General features: G+C 38.0%; 1 protein-coding gene across 1 annotated transcript in view; it reads right to left on the reverse strand.

Annotated features, from left to right (window-relative positions):
* The window catches only part of RFTN1 (raftlin, lipid raft linker 1), a 21,443-nt gene that overhangs the window by 4,720 nt on the left and 2,689 nt on the right, over nucleotides 1-14,034 (reverse strand). The window contains exons 2-4 of the mRNA XM_031554048.1: nucleotides 12,451-12,868; nucleotides 8,929-9,132; nucleotides 32-151 (exon numbers count right to left, since the gene is read on the reverse strand). Of these exons, the coding sequence (XP_031409908.1) occupies nucleotides 32-151; nucleotides 8,929-9,132; nucleotides 12,451-12,868 (742 nt within the window). The remainder of the gene's footprint in view (nucleotides 1-31; nucleotides 152-8,928; nucleotides 9,133-12,450; nucleotides 12,869-14,034) is intronic.

Genomic DNA, 14,034 nt, shown 5'->3' on the forward strand with positions numbered 1-14,034 from the left:
AAAAAAAAAAAAAAGAAAATCAAAGAAAAACATACCTTCAGTACAGTCCACTGCTCTACAACAATAGCATCATAGCCCTGCATGGTTTTATTGTCTTCCACAGCAACATCTTCAAAGAGAAATACTCCATCCATTATTCCATGCAAGGAATCTGTGGAAACACAATGTTATGCGTAAGCTCTATGAAAAACATCCCATGTGTAGTGAGGCATTTTAATTTAGTAATAGCCAGTTCTTTCAAGCATATTAATAACATGTGCTTGGAAACACATTTTCCTCCGAAAGTCCAACTGCAACAAATGTCTGAGACTAACATATTCAGCAGTTTCTAAAAGCAACCCTCACCATCCACCATGCCAGAGTTTGTCCTCAAAAACCCCAGCTCTTGCATTTTGAGGTGTCAGAGTAAATTCAGTCCTTTTCACCTACCTGAAGTTGTACACATGCCTTATGGGCTGAAAACCACGTATTATGTTGCATCAACTTTTGAAGGGTTTCTGTAAGTACAATGAACGTGTACCTATGCATTCATCTATTCAAGTCAGAACCCTATTTATGGAACAGGTATTGCAGATACCATGGTCTATGTGGGCTAAGGATGTTCTGGCATATCTAAATGCTGTAAAAGAAAAGATACATTCATAACTATTTCATTAACTTATGAAGGCTTTCTGACCATCTGGTTTAGTGGCTCTCTGTTCTCATTTATATTCCCAGCATGTTCAGCCTTTTTTCAGACTAAACACACTATTAAAGTTACTTCAGCAGCACCTTCCGCTTGAACTTAGCTGTATATTTCATTATCAGCAGTCTCCCCAGCATTCAGTTTTGTCAGCTCCACGACACAAGAGTGCAACTAATTGAAAAAATACCTTTCTTTGCTAAAATAAATTATGAAATAGCTGTTTCTAAAATATACTACTTAAACAGTTCTGTACTCTTTAACTCTCACACTGTCACAAGCATGTTTCTCATCTTCTCCTTTAGATTTAAAGAATTCACTGGCACTGTACAATCAACTATGAAGACCTTGCTCCTCCACCTGCCTAAATGCAGTAGTATTGTACACAACACTTTCTCTGTATTTTTAGGAAAATTTTGTTCCTTGCACCACATATGCCAAACCAATAGATCCCTGAATTGACTTTGCAGGCAAGCCTGCTCAGCCATTTCAGCAGGTCTTCCTACCCTTCATAGTGGATGCTGGGAGGCCAAGAAATGCTAGCAGGAAGGCATCACCGCCTCCACAGGAAAACAATCAATATTCACAAAGACAGAGTGAAGAGGATTAAGGTTTCCTACCTCTTGTACGCATAATCCCAGACACACCTGATAAGATCTAAACTCTGTTTATTACTCAGAAATGCAAAGCTCACAACAAACTAAGCTACTACAGTTGAAGGCTCCTGTCTACAAATATATATATCAAGACTGGTATTTCCAGAGCATTTGCACAGTCCTTCATTACCTGCATAGTCCACTATTCTCTTCTGCTGAAGTTTCTACTAAGTCACAAATAAGCAGATGCAAAAACTCACTGCTAATATAAAACTGGATTACTTTTTTTTTCAGTTCAGTTGAGTTGCAAACCACTTAATAGCAACTTTCTTTGAGATTCTTTTAGGAGTCTCAAATAAGTAGAAAAACACTCTGTCTACCTACTGACAGTCTCCACAGATTACTTTCCTGCCATTTAGACTAAAAAGAAGGAAGGAGACTACTCATCACTACAGCGAGCCATTATTATACATTGCTCCAAGGAGGAAAAACTAGACTACAAAGCAGTAGTTCCTGTCTTCTAGGTAAAGATCTCATCTGAGTGAGGTGAACATGCATTTTTGTTACGAAATAACAGGGAAAATCTAAAAGTAGCTGGTTACAAGTTAGAAAACATAGGGAGAACACGCTTGTCACATGCAGATAGGTACAAGATTTCATTATTATATTTTATTCAGAAGTGACACTTTGTTAGGTACTACATTTCAAAGTGGGAACCAACTCAACTTCTGTTGAGTTGGTACACCATATTCCAACACCCAAACTCCCACCCAAATCTGTTTTAGGATATACAGCGTATAAATAGCCCTCTACTTGTCTAATACAGGTTTCATAGAACAGCACTGAGGGCTGAAAGCAGAATCCCATGCATCACAACTATACAGAGGCATCTTAAATTTCTAAGGCAAGCTTTATACATAATCAGAGTACTGCTAGTGTATCGTGAATTCTGCTGATGAATTTCAATGTCACACTGTTGGCACAACTGCAGCTTGAGCTCTGCCCACACATTTGCCAGCACATTAGTAAGTGATCAAAACACAATCAGCATGCGTGTGTTTACATTCTCTCATAAATCATCCTTTATGTTCCATTCTGCTGTGCATTCCACTTGCACAGTTCAGAGCTTACACATATGTGAACATTATGGCTCATATATAATGTTTTAGAAACGAATAGATGAGCTTGTGAGACCCTACAGGGAGCAGATAACTGCACTTCCTTGTTGAATGTACAATGATTACTGTCGAAGGCTACATCCAGTCCATCTTAAAACCTGTTAATTTTTTGGCCAGGAGAGAACCTGACAGAAAATGAGAAAAACAGAAGGGGAAAACTTATGAGAGAAAGACAGCTGCTGCATACTGGTGTCTGCTCAACACAGTGATAATAGTGGAAAACTCGATAAGATAAACTGCTTGATGGTACTCATTAAGATCGTCCCTTAAACATAACTGAGCCTCCTCTCTACCAGCTCTTCAACTTTCCTGCCATAACTACGTCTGCTAATTCTCACACCTTTGCAGCACATTCTTCCTTTTACATGCTGAAAAGGGAGGTAAAGGAAAGAAATACCTGGAAGAAATAGTAAAGAATAATCAGATCATGAATTTAATCTCATGTGAAGCATCTGGTATGCTAAGAATAAACGGGAGGCAGAGGATATCAGAAAGGGAGCTAAAGGCATCTTAATTTGGAGAGAAGGAACATATAACCCATGCTACAGTGTCAGGATTAGCAGGAATTTTAGGGAATCTCTCACACAGGTGTTGAAAGGTAAAGAGTTGGACAGACACACTGTGTCTACCTGCAACACCTTTATCCCTCAGATGCTGTGAAGTCTGCAGCAACTTAGGCAACAGTCATGTTGGATTCACATCACCTTACAGTATAGATTTATGATAGAGATGCCTACAGCTGAATTTGTTATCAAGACTCTCTTTTACAACTGATGGGGAAAAAAATAGCACTACTTTGTACAGGACCAAGTTTCATAGAATCACAGAATAAGCTGCATGGATCTGCAGTTCAGTTTTCTGTTCAAATCAGTTTCAATGCAAAGTAGAGCAGATTGCTCAGGACTTTATCCAGTTGTGTACTGAAAATTTCCAAGCATGAAGACTGCACAACTTCACAGACAACCTCTTCCAAAGCTTGACTATTTCAATGTTGAAAACATTTTCCCTTATAAACAATCTCTCATTTCAGTTTACACACATTCTTTCTCATCCTCCTGCCCAGCAGCTCAGCCAAGGGGCACTATCCATATTATTTATAAGCTCCTTCAGTCCCAGCTCTCCCACAGGACAAGTGCTCCAGCCCCTGACAGTGATGTTCTGCTAAACCAGCCTCAGTTTGTAAGCATGTTCCTTGCTCCTTGTGGAGAAGTGTTTAAAACTGGACACAGTACACTGTGTAGAGGCAGCCTTAATGAGTGTCAAATAAGGGAGGACAATTGCTTTCTTTTAATTATGGCAACACTCTCGTCAATACAGCCTGATAGGCTGTTTTCCTTCTTTATGGCTATAGCATATTGTTGGTTCATGATCAGCTTGCCACTCACCAACATTGCCCAAGGCTTTTTCACAGAGCTGCTACCCAGATTGGCAGCCTCTATCCTGCATGTGTGCAAGAATCGCTACCTTCACAGAGGCAGGACATTTGTCCTCAATGAATTTCAAAAGGCTCCTTGCTGGCCTCTTATTCCAGCCTGTCCAGGTCCCTCCAAACAGCAGCCCAATCCTGATGCACATTAATTGCACCTTGAATATGATATAATTTGCAAACTTGATAATAGCCCTCTCCCTCACCTCCTCTGCATCACCATTAAAGATGTTAAAACACAACACAACCCAGGACAGAAGTCTGTGGTATTCTTCTTCTAAGTCCAGGTAAATTGTGACCTACTAACTACTACCCTCTAAGTGCAGCCACGTAACCAGTCTTTTTACTTGTCTAGTCACTCCTCCATATAGGCTGAAAAATACTGTGGGATCCAGTGTCAAACTTCCTTCCTGAAGACACCCAGCATGACATCCAATGCTTTCCCTTCATCCAGAAATCCAATCATTTTATCACAGAAGGTAATGTTTGGTGAAGTATGATTTACTTGTTAAATCCACGCTGACTGCTCACAACAAGTTTCCTCTTCTCCATGTGTTCAGAAACATGTTTCAATAGGATTCACTCAGTGAATTTTTCAGGGGCTGAGGTGTGGCTGACCACCCTGTTGTTTCCTGGATTGTCCCTCTGGTCTTCTAGAAGATGGGTGCAACCTTTGCCTTTCTCTGATATTGGAGAACTCCTCTTACATGACCTTTCAAAGATGACTAACAGCAGCCTCATTACCACATCAGCCAGCTCTCCCAGCACGCTTAGATGCAGACCACCTAGTCTCAGAAACTCAAGCAATTCCTGTCTTGATCTTCATCCACTGCTGCTGGACCTCTGCCTTCTTGAATCTCTACTCTGAACTCAGATATCTGGGAGAACACGCTAATGAAGACTGAGCCAAAAGAGTCACTGAGTAGTTCTGCCTTTCTGAGGTCTGCTGCTACTAAACCACATACTCCAGTGCACCTACCTGTTTTATACGTCTGAAGTGAGATAAGGTGGATCACAACACAAACGATATCGGTCTAGGTCTAGACCTCCACCAATTATAATGGCAGTTTTTGGTAACAACACATGCAGACACACCTGCAAAGCAGATTCCTGTGTTTATCTGTCTGAATCTTAACTAACCTACCTACAAAGATAAGCCATCCAAAGCATAGATGGTGAGCTGGTCTTTCCATTTTCCACTGCTTCTCACACAAAGTATTTTTCTCTGATTCTAATGCAGTTGTATTCCTTTTTGGCAATCTCTTGTCTAACAAGATTTATCTCCCGGAACTTAGCTTAGCCTATTAAATGGTCTTTAATAATTCCAAATATTAGTTAACCTGCAAGAAAGCAGTAGTGAAAGCAGTAAAACAAGCCATTCTGACTTAGCAGTTTGTGTATCATTTAGCAGTCTTTACTCTTGAAATAACATAACTTTACTCTTTCTTAAAAAAAAAAGAGTCTCCAAATAAAGGTTACAATCATTGTCCCTCCTCTGAAAATGTTCTATTACCACTGCATTTTTTATTAAAGTATCCCACTGTGCACTAAAAGCTATTTTCACTGGTTGTATAAATATTTGATGTAGCTCTGTTGACAAAAAGCTATTTTGATGTTCCTGCTTCTGATTTACAAGAAGTATATGGGAAAAGATTTCTTCCCTTACCATGACAGCTCTTCTAGCGCACAACAACTTTCACTGTGTTGTCTCTGAACTACAAATTCCCCTCATCTAGAAAACTAACCTTTACACTGCTGTTGCTCTCAAAAAGAAAACAAGACATGTGAGGCTTTATGTGTCACGTGATCTGAATGTTGGCCTTTGCTTCACATTTATATTCCTCTCTCCCTCTGAACCTTTTCACCTTGAGTAAACACAGAGAAAATAATTCCATATGGATGATAAAAATACCAGCCATCTCTGTGGATAAGGTGAATAAAATTGGCCAAATGCATCACTGGTTCATTTCTGTCAGCAGCAGTGCAAATATAACAGAGGTAATCCATTTGGCCCTTCAAAAACCCAACTAATTTCCTCTTACAAGCAACTCCTCTTTTCTTTCATTTGCTTGTTTTGTCTTAGTCTTGTCAATGTTTTATAGATGGTTAGCTGGCTTTATCTAAATTTGAAAGCCCAGAAATTCACAGTCAGTAGGAAAACAAATACCAAATGTTTAAAGAACTGTAGTTTAAAATAACTGAAGACGATCAAACTTATAATTACTCTGTTAACGCATGAAAGTATAACCTTAGCTTTCAGTCTTTCTCCCTTCCCGCACCTCCTCTCACACTGCTGACTGAAGACTTGCTGTTGTAAGAACGAAGCTGATCTCATCTGTTAGATCTTTTCCATTTTCACCGTTATTAACTTGTACCTTGCTCTACTTCTCACTGGAAGAGGGAATGGGTGAAGTCCTATGATCACTTCAGATCATCAGACAGTATCAGTTACACCTGGGATTACAAGGAGTACTAGTAATGACAAGATATATGGTGCATCTCTGAACAGTTTACGAAATGTAATTTGCAATTTTATTACATTCCTGCTTGTTATTTTCTGGTATGATGAGCAAAAAGAAACAGTTGCTATCAGTGAATTTTAAAATTATTTTACATACAAATTATTAAACTGTTGGCAGGAGAAAGAAATAAATTCATATATGCTAACAATCTGGAAATCTTCACTTGATTGGGGTTTCCAAGGACAAGGGGGAGAAGAAGAAGATAATAACCCTGCTTTTAAGTCTAATAAGCAAAGTAATGAATTCATACTTTAAGGCAAAGAGAAAAATCAGTTTCCAGTGCAAAGAAATTTAATATAACCAATTAAAGAAAATATGCTAATATTACCTTGATTTGGAAAAGGATTAATCAGTGAATACAGAGATCAGCTGTAAAGAGCTGAACAGGCTGCCTTAAAAGACTATAAAAAGAAAAGAAACAAGAAGCCCTCAGCCTCTTCTTTCTTCCCACCTTCCTGGGTTGTTTCATGTGGGTTGGTATAAGACTGAAAAATATCTGCTGCTTTGCAGCATAGGAAAATTTTAGGATTTAAATCATAAATATTTAATTACAACTGGGATCAACTTATGGATGTTCTTACTAAATATTTTTCTAACAGTGTGGCTTCAGTCATGGCATTTTACCTTAACTGTACTGATACCCTTTTAAAAACTTTAACTTAGAGCTTTTCTGACTACTAAAATTTCCTGTAACAGCAAGATGATAATAAAAATGCTCATCTTCAAGCTCTAATTTAACTTAATCCTGAATCTGTACACTTTTACATAAAACGTTGTCCTGTTTGTGTAGAAACTTTACTGCTGTCCTCCATGCGAATTTTAACTGTGTCTGTAGGCAGTTATCTGGTACTCCTCATTGTGGTATCCAAGTACATGAACTTCTCTCAGTCCTCTGTTATATAAATGAACTTTAGAAGTTTAAATAACAGAAAAATGCTGTGTTTAAAACATTTTAGAGTACACTGATAAGCAGTTTTTATTAAAGAAAACACTAAGCCTTATATAGCCAATTAGATTTGGCTCTATGAGTTGCAATTTATACACATAAAGTAATTGACCACGTTTTTAAATAAGTTAACTAGCAATTACAAGGCTTTCCAGGAAGCTGTATTATGAAAGCATTCCATCAAGTGAACTTTAGACCTTCAATTTTTGCTACTTGCTGCAAAATGAAAAATTAGAATTGTTACCCAATTCACTTTCACCACAACCAACTGTGCTTTATCACAGGCCATGGAATTCTGAATGATAGCAAAATGGGAAGAAGATGCTCTGGAAGCAGTTTTACAGTTCTGTGGCACAAACCCATGAAATTTAGTAGCAGTGCCCAGCCTACGGATTACCACATCCTTTTGGAAAAAACAAACCAAAACTAGGTGAAAGACTCACAGCACTCACAGGACTTGGGAATAAGAATTTTAACTATGATGCATACTAGTGTAACACTGTAATGCAATGGAAAGCACAGCAATGACAGCAGAGTAGCAAAGCCCTATGCTGCAGCAAGTAAAGATACGCTCAAACGCAGCAGCCACGGACACAGAAACACAGGAAAGAATCTACGTACCCTTGGAAGGCCTCAGGTACACATGGATCTCCAGTGAGATACCCTCATCTCCACTGCCAACTCTTAAATGAGGTGTGTGAAGAGATGGATCCTGGTTCCATCCCTTCCAGTCACTCAGGTGCACTGCTTGCCCCTGATCTCCCCTGGGTTGGCCCTGCCTTCCTTCCCACCAGGTGCTCAGTCACTCTTTCAAGTGAAAAAGCAACTAGTCACCTAATTTTCCAATAAATTAACATGGCTATAACTTCAATATTTTTATGTTTAAGCGTTTCCCTTGGTTTGTTCTCATGGTCCCTTGGTTATGCCTCTGAAATCCCTGTTATGCACCATAATTCCTTTTGTGCAATAAGCTTCACTTCATGGTCACCATGGGGGCAAGCAGCGTAGTACAGATTGGCCACAGTACTAAGCTGAATTCAGTGCTATTCACAACATGCAAAAATCTGTTTTTTAATCTTAATACCAATGTTGATCCATCACAGATTTCAAACTCATATCAATAGGATGATACAAGAAGAGAAGGTAAAATTAATAAAAATGCTGTGCCATCAAGATGGAGATGTCCTCTGTAAGAACTGGGGCTAGGTACTAGCCAGATAAAACTAGAGCACTGTCATACCTTTAGTTTAAGTCATCCTCTTTACTATCTTAGTAATTCAGTTCAGTTCATTTTGTACTGTTTATTAAGTCTATGTATTTCTGCAGTTACAGAAATGTCTCTATTATGTTTATAAAATACAACACACGATCTCAGTTTGCCTTATTCAAATGCCAAAATATTTTCTGTACTTTCATTCCACTTCACTGAAATAGGCTGATCTAAAACAAATATTCCCCAAGATCATATTAAAGCTTGTTTAATGTCTTCTCCCAAATGTCTTCTCTTGAAAGATAATGACCTTTATTAGCGGAGAAAGGAAAATAATCACAACATAATGCTCTCTGTAATTTCCATACCATTTACCATTCCAAGGCTGAAGATGGCGTTCACCAATGAGCCTCCTTTCCTGAAGTGATCTGTCATATGCTCCAGCCAATTTGCTTCTAAGCTGTTGACAGTTTGCCCATTCCTGGAGATCCTCATAGGGATAGTCACCGTGTAATACTGGCTGCATCTCTGTGGGGTTTTGGGCTTGTTGAAGAGAGTGAAGATCTCTGTCTCTACCAAAAAGTAAAAATGGAGTAATGCAACAACCATATTATGGTACTTCAGCTAAAACAATACTGTTTGCCCATAGCCTTTCATACTACACACATCCAATTACTTGGGACATGCTTTTCTTTTTATGACATTTCTGTGCTGCAAGACAGAGTAGGGTCCTGAAATCCATCACAGTATTTTGATTGTTGATACAGTATTTGTTACTAATAATGGATTCACTGTTGATAACAAAAAAATATAGATATTCATACTTGAGTACTAATGGACAACCCTTCTACTGGAATTAGCAGTACAAACCAAGATACGAAAGCAATTAAACTCCACAAACTGCATTAAGTACTGCAGAAGTCACTAACAATTAACACACAGAATACTTTTATTTTTTCTACTGAATGCATTTTAAAAGAGGAATGACTGAGGACAGTTCAAATGTTGTTGCAAATTTAGGAGAAGCAGCATTCAACAGATCATGAACATTGAACAAAAGTATTAAATAACTTGGTCTGATAATGGAGTGGCATGGAACCAGCAAGCAGCAGATGCATCTAAAGAATGCAATGAATCATAAATACAGAGACAATGCTAGCTGGTTAGTTGATTTATTCTGGGTCTGAGCCAAGGTGAGACACGGACACAAGAGCAAAAGAATAATGAAAGCAGCACTGTTCGTGGTCTCAAAAATGAGACTAGAATCTGTTCTGTATCTCCTCTTGTCATTACAAAAAGTCACTGCTGACAGCAAAGCTGGAGTTTCACAGCTCTGAAGCTGGAAGTAAATTTAAGTGCAGATTGACTATTGACTTCCAAGAGCCAAAAAAAAATCTCTTCAAATAAATATAAAAAGCAAAAACCTTTGATTGAATCTATTCACTCAGCAAGCTCCTCATGTTTCCAAGTTATTATATTGTAATCTCAAGTATTAAAGAAAGTAATGTCATGAGAAATGTTAAGACTGCTCTTTAACAGAAATGTCCCTGAGCACAAAGTGTATAAAATGAAAATGATGTTGGAAAGCAGAAGATCAGGAGCAGGCTGGCAGCACTTGAAGAAGAGACCAGGAAGCTCGCTACGAAAAATAAGCAAACATTCGAAAGAGACTTAATGATCTCGGATGTGAACAATGGTTAAAACAGATCGAAAGGGAGTAATTACCACAAATCTTCTGGCAATTTACCACTTAACTAGAAAAAACAAAATGGTGATTATCCTAACTCAAAGAGTATACACAGAAAAATTCTATATCCATTTTGATCCTGACTCCCAAAACAGACTCCTGTTGAAAATGGAGATCTTTCTGGTGTGTATAAAGACATCACACTAAAAACAGCACACCATGGAACTGGAAATCCAGAGGGGAGTGATAATTTTTGGATTTGACGTTGGGCTGCTAAAAATGTTCATTTAAATATGTGTGGGAATCTTTCAGTGTTTGACTTGGTTTTGTAACCATCGTTACATTGGTCCTAACCACTGTTCCAGTTATTACAGCTTTCACCAGGCAGCCTGTCTGCTCAAGCTTCGACAAAGACACCTTCAGTTTACTTCTAAATAACAGAGCACTTGCAGTATGGGTGCCTTGTTTACAGGCAAAGCATTTTTAACAGTGTTTTTAGAGCCCTTTAATAAAGGGAGAAGTAGATGAGCATTACAAAATACTGAACAACAACAACAAAATATCATAAAAATAACACTTGAATAGTGTTAAACCTAAATTGAACAAAATTAAGATTCCACAAATGGAAAAAAGTTTAATGCAGGGAAGAAAAAGTTTAAGAGAGATCACTTCTTATGGAACAAGTAGGGCAACAGGAAAAAAATAAATAAAAATTAAAAAAACAGCTGATACTTTCTACCTTCGTGCTCTCAAGGAAGGATGGAGAATGGTGCCAAAGACTGAAATACATTTTCCATGAGAGGAAAAGGGAGTGCTCTAATAATAAAAAGCCATACAAGAGTAATACAGAAATCAGCAATGTTGTACAGGCAATAGATATGGGAAATCCTACTTTAAGTGAGCTATTTCATTTTCTGTCACAAAAAAGTACCTTCTCAGAAAGTATCTGCTTAACAACAAAGAAAAATGCACCAGAAATAAATAAAGCAGAAAAACACTCAGAGAAATAAAAGATAAATATGGAAACTAAACACACTTTTTAAAATAAAACCCCTTATCTGGCAAACCCCTTATCTGGCAAAACAGCAGCTGTAATAAAATCCTGGGCTGTTTTAGATAAATATTAAGGAAGATTTCAGGTGATCAGCCTTATATTACGCAGAAATACTAAGAACATAGTTACTTGCAACAAAAGATTTACACCATCAAAAAGATAATAGCTATGTTAACTCTATCAAGGACAGCACATATGAAAACAGAAAGTACTAGTCTGATTTGAGACGGAGATATCTAATTTAGAACTATAAAACTTAGAGGGCTTCTATAATACGTGAGATTCTAGAATAAAATAGAAGAAATGATTCAGCTAGTAGAAATGCTTTGACCTAATCCAGATGCCTCCTTGCCCAACAAAAACTGAAAGAGCATAATGAAAAGTTATTTGAGAATGATACAAATCTGATGACAAAAATCTAATTACACAGAAATGCAATGGAAACCAAGACAATAGTCCAAGTCCAAATAGTCCAAGAATGCAAAGTCATTCTCAATCATACATTACAAAATCCCCAAAGGGCCAAGAATGTGTGACTGAATCTATATAAAATATAAAGAATGGTGATAAATTAAAGTCAAGGATGGCACCAGCTCAAAGGAATGTAGATGGAATTTCCTTACATAGACTTATACTTGTAAGGAAAGGAAGCAAAGCAGTGAGAGAAATAAGTGTACACAATATCATCTAGGCTGGAGGCAAGTAGAGGAAATAAAGGTATTTGGAGATTTAAAACTGAAAATGGGAGCAAGAATCTTTTTTCTGATGACTTTTGATTTTCTAAACTACTCTGGCCTATGTCCTATTTTAAATAACAATTTCTGGATATACTTGATATAAATATCAAGTATCACAACAAATACAGAAATGAATGATTTCAGCAGAACAGCAGGGAAAATAAGTCTTTACACCCAGGCACAGGAACAGGCCATAACACAGCTGTACCTAGTTATATCAGCTCTTCAGCTGTCACCTGACTTACACTCAGTCGCTGTAAACTGTGTAACTATGCTGAAATTGGGTTACGTGGTGCATTTGCTGCACCCATTCTTTGCTATCACAGAGGTAAGTTCCTCTCCTTGCCTGTATCCCTGAAGGAGCAGGAAACATAATTGGCTTTTATGTATTAGAGGTCACGGCAATACTTACTGTCAGTAAGTGGTTTTGAGCATCGTGCTGGCGTTTCATTCTCTGCAATTCCATTCTGTGTGTCTGGCGCTTCTCTCCCACCTGGGTGCTCATGTTGTTCTTCACTGCCCTTTGCAGACTTGCAATTGGGCTCCTCAGCAGCTTGTCCTTCACCTTTCCTGCCTTCCCTGGATGTGGCACGTTGGTCAGCATTCCCCTCACCTGGTGCTGGAGTACTGCATCCATTAATGCCATCTATTTTCTTGCCATCCAGCGAAGCATGATCCTCAGGGCAATTTGAAACATTTTTATTATCTCTGGATTGCACAGAGTTGTTACTGGCAGGTGTCAGAGAGGAGCTGACAAGGCAGTTCTTTTGGGAATGGTACTGAGGTATAATTCCAACAAATTTCAAGCCTTGGCTTGCTGCATCTTGAATCTACAAGTCAAAGAAGATTACATTTTAACCTTCAAGCTGTCTTAGCTAAATAGAAATACAGAAAATAACACCCTTCAAGGGAGCTATAGCATGTCATTTTGCTACATTTGTCCACTACCAGAGGAAATTGCCATGTTACATTTACATAAAAAGTTAAATTCTAGCAAAGCAGGATGAAAAGTCCCTTGTCTGCAGCAATGTGAAATTGCATGCACGTGTGCACACACAGACACACACACACACACTGACACACAAAGGGAAGAAAATGCCCACGTATTTCTTCATAAAGTCTTTGTCTGAAACATTTATTCTAAATTACCAGGGGTGGTATTACTCACATGAAGTTTTAGTTTCAATCTTATGCAGTCACTCAATATTACACCTTCTGCTGTATTAGGCACGTGATTATGACATTTATGCAAGGAAAAGGTTATTAATTCTCTCTGTAATATGCACCATCATAACAACAGTTGTTGTTTTTCCTATTTTGGATTCAGACACAAATGGCAGGCTTTCACATAATGAGTACATAAAAGCAAAGTTATTTTAATACATTGCACTTGGGGAGACACAGAACTCCAAAGAACAGTTGTGAGAAGAGCAAAGAAGAATGAAAACAAAGGGGCTGCATTATTAATCCTTTATGTTTTAGGTAGAGGAAGAACATGAAGGAATCAGATCACAAAAGACTCAGAGAAAAAGAACATAGGGTGAGTCACAGCGATAAACAGATAAAGCAGGAATTAACTAAGGAAAGCTTGAGAGGAAGCAGAAAGAGAAATCTAATGCAAAGACTCAGCACTACGGAGCCCCTTCCAAGAGATTTTAGTATCACACTCCTGGAACAGAGTGGCCAGATCTGTGTGAAAATGTGCGAGGATTCATTTATCAAAATCACTACCAGAAAAGGAAAGGTTTCCATGTACCGTGTACACTTTGTATAATATAAAGTCTAAACATGCATAAATATTTCAAAAATAAATGGCTTAGGAATAGAGAAATAATTTAAATTCCTGTGCATACCGTGTTATCCAGGGTGTTAAATTATCTTAAGTGTTCTCTGAGGTTCAATCTATATGAACTTACATGAAACAGTTAAGGCTTTTTTTTTTTTTCAGTAGCGAATGAAATACTGCACGTTACATGCACCTCTAGTTCGAAAGCAC

Source organism: Meleagris gallopavo, chromosome 6, assembly GCF_000146605.3.
Source record: "Meleagris gallopavo isolate NT-WF06-2002-E0010 breed Aviagen turkey brand Nicholas breeding stock chromosome 6, Turkey_5.1, whole genome shotgun sequence".
NCBI lineage: Eukaryota > Metazoa > Chordata > Aves > Galliformes > Phasianidae > Meleagris > Meleagris gallopavo.